The 8615-nt window shown below is 40.7% G+C and overlaps 1 protein-coding gene across 1 annotated transcript in view; it reads right to left on the bottom strand.

Moving 5' to 3' along the window:
* Positions 1-2834: 2834 nt before the first annotated feature.
* LOC138672548 (cell surface glycoprotein CD200 receptor 1-A-like) overlaps positions 2835-8615 on the bottom strand; it is a 78945-nt gene continuing 73164 nt past the window's right edge. The window contains exon 6 of the mRNA XM_069760632.1: positions 2835-7918. Within this exon, the coding sequence (XP_069616733.1) occupies positions 7781-7918 (138 nt within the window). The 3' untranslated portion in view covers positions 2835-7780. The remainder of the gene's footprint in view (positions 7919-8615) is intronic.

Here is an 8615-nt window from a genome sequence, read left to right as displayed (position 1 = left end):
GCTGTCAAAGGACACCAGAAACAAAATTGTAGCCCTGCACCAGGCTGGGAAGACTGAATCTGCAATAGCCAACCAGCTTGGAGTGAAGAAATCAACAGTGGGAGCAATAATTAGAAAATGGAAGACATACAAGACCACTGATAATCTCCCTCGATCTGGGGCTCCACGCAAAATCCCACCCCGTGGGGTCAGAATGATCACAAGAACGGTGAGCAAAAATCCCAGAACCACGCGGGGGGACCTAGTGAATGAACTGCAGAGAGCTGGGACCAATGTAACAAGGCCTACCATAAGTAACACACTACGCCACCATGGACTCAGATCCTGCAGTGCCAGACGTGTCCCACTGCTTAAGCCAGTACATGTCCGGGCCCGTCTGAAGTTTGCTAGAGAGCATTTGGATGATCCAGAGGAGTTTTGGGAGAATGTCCTATGGTCTGATGAAACCAAACTGGAACTGTTTGGTAGAAACACAACTTGTCGTGTTTGGAGGAAAAAGAATACTGAGTTGCATCCATCAAACACCATACCTACTGTAAAGCATGTTGGTGGAAACATCATGCTTTGGGGCTGTTTCTCTGCAAAGGGGCCAGGACGACTGATCCGGGTACATGAAAGAATGAATGGGACCAAGTATCGTGAGATTTTGAGTGCAAACCTCCTTCCATCAGCAAGGGCATTGAAGATGAAACGTGGCTGGGTCTTTCAACATGACAATGATCCAAAGCACACCGCCAGGGCAACGAAGGAGTGGCTTCGTAAGAAGCATTTCAAGGTCCTGGAGTGGCCTAGCCAGTCTCCAGATCTCAACCCTATAGAAAACCTTTGGAGGGAGTTGAAAGTCCGTGTTGCCAAGCGAAAAGCCAAAAACATCACTGCTCTAGAGGAGATCTGCATGGAGGAATGGGCCAACATACCAACAACAGTGTGTGGCAACCTTGTGAAGACTTACAGAAAACGTTTGACCTCTGTCATTGCCAACAAAGGATATATTACAAAGTATTGAGATGAAATTTTGTTTCTGGCCAAATACTTATTTTCCACCATAATATGCAAATAAATTGTTAAAAAAACAGACAATGTGATTTTCTGGATTTTTTTTTCTCAGTTTGTCTCCCATAGTTGAGGTCTACCTATGATGTAAATTACAGACGCCTCTCATCTTTTTAAGTGGTGGAACTTGCACTATTGCTGACTGACTAAATACTTTTTTGCCCCACTGTATATAGTAGATTCCCTGTACTTTTGGAACACAAAAAATACTCACTATATGCATTTGTCTCATATATATCCTGGCTGCTGCATTCACTTACATTCACCGCCCTTGCATTAACTCTTTACACTCTATTCATATCAGCCCCTCTGTTTTCTCCCCTCCTATGTACAGCACTCGCGCTTTGTTCACATTGGTTAACAGCGCAGATCCATTCAGTCCCACCATCCAACACAAGAGACGCTCTCACAAATCACTTAACCATCTGCTCACTCTTTCTATCCTCCTTCTCCTAGTCACCCGAGACATCTCTCCCAACCCCAGCCCCCATTTTATAGCAAGTCAAACCTCCCAACTGCTACACTCAGAAACCCCTCTAACCTTATTAATATCCCATGCATGCCTTATGCCTCTTTCAATTGTGCCCTTTGGAATTCTCGCTCAGTTTGTAATAAACTCTCCTTCATCCATGACTTCTTCCTTTCTGATTCTCTTAACCTTCTAGCTCTTACTGAAACCTGGATCCAGCAGTCAGATACCACCGCTGCTGCTGCTATCTCACATGGTGGACTACACTTCTCTCATACCCCAAGATCGGACAACAGAGCAGGTGGAGGCATTGATCTGCTCCTATCTCCCAAATGTACCTTTCTTCTCCCTGCGAGTGGCGGTGGTGTATCGTCCTCCCTGCCCCTCCCATCAGTTCCTGGATCACTTTGCCACCTGACTTCCACACTTTCTCTCCTGTGTCATCCCCACCCTCATCATGGGTGATTTCAACATCCCCATTGCTTCTCCCCTCTCCCTATCTGCTTCTCACCTTTTATCTCTAACCTCCTCTTTCGGCCTCTCGCAGCATACTAACTCTCCAAAGCATGAAGACGGAAACTCCCTCGACTTGGTCTTCTCCAGGCTTTGCTCAGTGGATGATTTCACAAACTCCCCTCTCCCGCTCTCTGACCACAACCTTCTTTTATTCTCTATCAAGAACTGCCATCCCACTCAGGTCACCGCCACTTTCCACACTTATAGAACTATCCAGGCCATTAACACCCAAAGACTTATGTAGAACTTGCAGTCATAATTGCCCCTATCTCCTCCATCTCATGTCCTGATTCTGCTCTGTAGCATTACAATGAAACCCTGCAAAGTGCCCTAGATGAAATTGCACCTCCTATACATAGAACAACTCGGCACAGACGGCGACAACCGTGGCACACGCTGTAAACACGTTTCCTACAGCGGTGCTCCAGGTGCGCCGAACACCTGTGGAGAAAATCTAATCTACCCGTAGATTTCATCTATAGATGATAATTAACAATTATTTTCCAAGCATGATGGTGACTATGTCACAAGACAAATTGATAATTAAGTGGCCCGATGAACAAAATCTTGACATTTTAACTCCATGACAGGAAATTCCTCATATCTTAATCCTATTCAGAACCTTTGGTCAAACGTCAAAAAGTGAGAGGACAAAGAAAAACACAGAAATTGCGATGAACTTCAAAAACTGATTTGGAAAAATGGATTTATGTCAGTCAGGATATGGCCCAGATGCTGAAATCCAGTTGGCAGGGCGGATTGTAGAAGTCGTGAAAAATAAGGTCAACACTGGAACTATTGAGTCTTTACATTTATTTGTCAATAGAAGTTTAAACTTTTTGGAAATTCTGATAATTGTATTTCATTATGCACAGAAACATCTACGGTAAATGATCTAAAAACCATGAGTCGGACGACGTCCTTTGTTCCAAATGTTTTGGAATATTGTAGTAAAGCATTAAGCTTAACATTTTTTTGTTCTGCCTCTGCTTTCTGCCCACACGCTTCTTTTCTTTGTAAGCGCAGAGTTCAGGTTTTGTGGTTTTGCTCTTAACTGTGTCACATCTAACTGTAAGTATAGAATTCATTTATATTTACACAAAACAAAGAAAAGTATTTTGGATACAAGTCTTAATCACTAAATTCAAGTTTCAGTTCCTTTGCCTCTTCATGTATAACATCTGCCCTCATTGCACCCAGATGTATAACCTCCAGCCCCTCGCCCCCAGTGTATAACATAAGGCCACTCAACCCCGGTATATAACATCTGTCCCCTGTCCCCGGTGTATGACATCCAGCCCACCAGCCTCGTGGAGTACAACATTCGTCCCTCGCCACACCGTCCGCCTTTACTAACATGACAGAACGGCCGGTGGACCAGAGCTCACTGATACCAGAAAGGTCCTGTAATTGGAGCCACTGGTGAAGCAAGTCCGCTCGCGATATTTCCTCCTCTTGAATTTTCCCCCATCACCTGTGAGTGATATTATTGAGAAGTGGAAGGAACCGCAGCAACTCAGCCACGAAGTGGAGACCCCGTAACGTTAGAGAGCAGATGGCTGAGTGTTGAGAAGTAGAGGGCAGAAAAATAACCAATGCCCTGTTGACAACATAACTGAAGAGTCCACACCTTTGGCATTAACATCGGCACAAACACTACGACCCGCCGGCTAAGCAGTTGGATGCAGCCATAAATCACTCAGCACAATGCCGCCGGATGGCGTGGTGTAAAGCCGCCACCACTGGACTCTTGAGGAGACGTATTCTGTGCCGTGACGGATCACACTTCTCTATCTGGCATCTGATTGGCAAGTCTTTGGTGATTTTTAGGGGAATGTTACCCACCTGCTATAAGATTTGGTGGAGGAGGGATAATCCTATGGCATTGCTTATTAAATTTTGGCTGAGGCTCCTTAGTTTGAATGGAGCTAAATCCTAATGGGCCTCTAAACTTCTAGCCTGGTGGTTAGACCTCAGCAAACTTTCATTTTGTCAATAAACATTTTACATATATTCTGTTGATGTACAATACATTATAAAATTATTACAGTAATTTGTAGGATCATATAATTTTATTATGCTGCATTTGAACGTAGAAATCCTAATTCATAATTTTTACCTAATGTTAAAATAAATGTTAACAATTAAAATTAATTTCAAATTAGAAACATTTTTTAAATAATCATTTGCAATTAAATATTAAAATCCTAAACATTACCCCCCCCCCCATAAATATACAATATCCTCACATTCATAATAATCCATAAGTTTATTAACGAGAGATGATCGAGTCTTTTGAAATTTGATTTCACAAGGTTCAAGCCATTTTTCCTTAAAGTTTTATTTGCAGCAAATTGATTTGCTGCATATTGAAATACTGGAATGACTCCATTTGCCCCTAAAATACATGTGAATCATGGGCTTCTACGACTCTATCCAATCTTTTTCAAGCTCTTTAGCACAAACACAGTCTTAGTATTGTCAAATTGACATCACAACAGTAATGGATGCTAACCCAGTGTTAATCACACGCCCACAGTGCACTGACAGACTTTTCATTATTTTTAAATTTTAAAAAAGGTCCAAAAATTATCCCTCATTATTATTATTATTATTATTATTTTATCCCTATTATTCAATAACGTCCTCCAATTCCTCACAATAAGCGTGCCAGGGGCAAAGGAGAACAACTGTGTCCTGCATTTGGTAGCACTAATGCCCGTAAGATCGGTGCTGTGCCAGTGGTGGTGGTGTTGCTTCTGCTGCTACTCCCACATTCTTTGCCATGTTATCTTTTTTATTTTTGTTTTACACTGCCTGTCTGTTGACTTTACCTCTTCATTTTCCTTAAATTTTTTTACAACATCTGCAATAGGGTTCTGTGTTGGTGTGGCGTGTAAAATTTGACTAGTATAACAGATTTCTTGCTACATGCACAAATTATGATGTAGATAGTCACTGTTAAATGTCAGGAATTGGGGGAATTTTCTTTTGTAACTTTAAAAACAATCATTTCCCTTTACAAAAAGTATTGCACAAGAAAGTTAAAAACTCTGTACAGTAATTTGTAACGAGCAAGGACATAGGCACACTGTCTTCAACTAACATTAATTTTATTTAAAAAAATCTGTAAAAAATATTGTGCTGACTTGCTATTGATTTCTAGTGCATTAATAATTCATTTAAAATATATAATTAAAGTTTGCATGCAAAAAGTTTTCATGGCAGATGAGATGTAATGCATAGAGATGAGCAAACTCAAACTGAAACGTGCTTGTAAAAACAATCAACTTTGCAGTTTACCTCTTATTAAAAATCCTTTCCATTTTTAATTTTACAGCTTGTTGCCAAGAGTATCGCTGAGGTGGCCAATTTCTTGCACAATGCTTGCTATGAATATAGCAATTGTTGTACTTTAAACTGGCCAGATGGCTGAATTCTGACATCTTCAGTGCACAGTTTGGGCCAAAAGCTCATGCTCAGATGCTGTGGCCCCAAACTGTAAATCATCAGAAGTGCACCGCCAGCAGAAAAGTAGGAAGTCGGGAAGCAGGGGAATAGTGAGCTCCTGAATATAGGGTTCTCGGAAAACCACTTTAACTAAAATTTAATATCAGAAACGCTCCCTAAAATAGAATGAAAAGCAATTACGTTGTATATATCTCAAAATGGGACAAAAATAACTACACGTCACTAAACAAAAAGCAATATTTTGCTGCCAGGAGCAGAAAAACAAAAGAAACTATATTAATTTGATTCAAAACCGCTCATTAAATGCAGTCCAAAAGAAAGTAATGACAGAATTACTGTTTTTTTCACCCTTTCAAAAAAATTAAAATAAAACCTGTACAATACTTATACCCATTGTAAGGCAGCTACCGGACACATAGTTGATGGAAGGTATGTGTCACAGAGGTGGATGTCATCATTGATGTAATCCTGGAGTATTGCTCTAGTGCACATAGCACTAAGAGGATTGTTTGGTGCATCTGGGTCAGGTATTACAGGTAGCCTGAGAGATGTGTGGGTCTGGCTGCCCACAGACCCCAACTCTGGGTGTGTTTAACATGTTAAGATTGCATCTGTTGTTTGACACATGGTGTGTATGTGGAGGAAGAAGGTCTCCTGTGTGCTATATCCCGACCTGAGCAGTATACTGGATGCTATCAAGCCTGTGTGATCAGGACTGCTTCTTACGAGACTTTGTCAAATAACAGTTTACTTTGTTTTGATTGCATGGAAGGCTGATTATTTTTCCTTTGCTTAAAGCTGGTTTATTAAGCAGCAATAACCCACATTGACAGCTGTCTTGTCTCTGATCCTTTGGATGAATATGTCTTGGCAGAATCTCTGGCTGTCTCTCTCCCCGTCTCTCTGTCTGAGTCTCTTTATACATAGGCATGACACCTATTTTTAGATTTACCCAGTGTCTTTCAGTCCACCCTCACAGATAAGATGAAGAATGGTGATGTCCAAGTTGCCTTGTTTGGAATCTATTTGTATAGAATTTCCTCCTCTGTTTTAAAAAGCAACAAACTATCTTGGCTAGACAATGTATAATTAGTATAGAAGTAGACCTCACTATTCATCAAGGATAAGAGCACACTATGTTATATCAAATATCAGCTTACAAGTCAATATTCCAGGCTTACACAAACAAAAGTCTGTTTTCTTGACCAACCAGAAATCAACACTTACATTCAAAAGCCAACATACAGGTAAAAAGTCCATTCTTCTTGGTTTGCTAAACATAGTTGTCTGGGTAATTAAGATATGATCTGGTTTCTTCACAAGGACCTTTCCCCAGAATTGTCTTTGGGGATGTGTAATTTTACTCCTGCATGATGTTGACGAATTATAAGCAGAAGGTGTTATGCAGGGGAAAAGAGAACATGCCCCAAGAAGGTCAGGAGAATATTATTTCTGTTTTGACATGGAAGGATAAGCAGCCCTTCTCTCAGCCCTGATCTCTGTACATATTGTGTAGTATAGAGCACAGCTGAGTGTGTTTACAAACACCTCTGCAGTGGCACATCTACTCCTACAAGGCTGTCAGCTCACCTGTTTCCCCTCCCCCCACACTGACTGCCATGAGAGGAAACCTGAAGGTGTAAGCACACTCAGCCCTGCTCAAGATATTTTCTCCCCTGCATGATTCCTCCTGCTTATGATTGGTCAACATCATGCAGGGGAAGAAGTACATGCCCCCAAACGATACCAGGAAATTTTGCAACATGTCTCACAAAAACAGGTTTGTAGTCTTGAAAAATGGAAATCTTATGGCTGACAAAATATCTTTTCATGGCAACATCTAAAATATTCTTCCAGTCCTTATAAACCAAACTTTATCAGTTATCGAAAAGGAATGTCACTTGCCATAAAAATGTTTTTTTTTTTAATGTGGAGTAAATGTCTCTTTTCTCCTGAATCCATCGTTGTTATTCCTTCTGCACCTCTCTGTTCCTGTTCCTGTTATATGACTCTCTTTTCCCTGTATATAAATCTAGTCTTTTTTATACAAGTGGGAGTGGTCTCAAACTCTTATGTGTGGGTGTCTTTTTGCCATTTATATACAGTGAAGAAGGGGGCGATATCTCAGGAGTAAAAAGACACAGAAACCAAAAAACCAACGACACCGAGCTGAGGAGAACAGCGGAATTAACACTAAATAAAATATTTTTGTCAGGTTCTCTTAATGGCATTAATGCTGATAGAAAACAATCGTCTGATGTTCATTGACTTCTATGGGACAGCGTTGCAGACATGGTCTGTGACCTGGGCAGAGTCAGCAGCATCAAGGGCAACAAATTTTGTTGCCATGCAATAAATAACATTCTCTCTTTGGGTGTAGGTCACGTAAGGTTCAAAATCTTGTTTTTCCTGTAAAGTAAAAAAATAGAGAGAAAATTAATAAAAAACATTTTAGGCAGCAGGAGATGTGAACTAGATAAAATGCAGTGAGAAATGTTGGCTCTTTGTTGCATCTTTATGCGTTGCTTAAACATCTCAGAATTCTGTACCTCTGAATTTGCCCATACACACAGCTTTATAGCTGCCTTCACATGCACAGAGGTACTGCAGCTGCATCTCCCTCCTCCCTCTCTGTCCTAAATAGAACTGATTATTCAGGAAAGGCTTTTTTTGTTTTGCTGTCATTTTAACTTTTTCTATACATTGTTATCTACTGTATACAGTGCTTTGTATATGGGTTAAAGTTTTAAGGTTTTTACCATTTTGAGCCACGAGATGTTTAAAAAATCTAGATCTATTTTTGGGAGGTGGGAAGGGAACATGTCAGTGAGAAAAAAACTTATCACTTTTATGAGGTTCCATTTAAAAAAGGCACATTCAATGATGACCGATGCAGTCACCTATTGGCTGCAACGTCGGTGATCAGATGGCACAATAAGAGATCTTCATTGTTTTCCTGTTCCAACAGAGACTATACGAGAAGCCAGCACTGGCGTGATGGGGGGGGGGGGGGTTAGAGTTGGAAAATATAACTTATTTTGTTGTTTTATTACAATCCCTGCATCTGCAATGTTGCTCCATTGTAACAGAGGTAAAAGTTTCCGAT

The sequence above is a fragment of the Ranitomeya imitator genome, chromosome 3, assembly GCF_032444005.1.
Source record: "Ranitomeya imitator isolate aRanImi1 chromosome 3, aRanImi1.pri, whole genome shotgun sequence".
In the NCBI taxonomy this organism is placed as follows: domain Eukaryota; kingdom Metazoa; phylum Chordata; class Amphibia; order Anura; family Dendrobatidae; genus Ranitomeya; species Ranitomeya imitator.
Note: the sequence above shows the minus strand (reverse complement) of the source record. Positions and strands in the feature narration are given on the sequence as shown.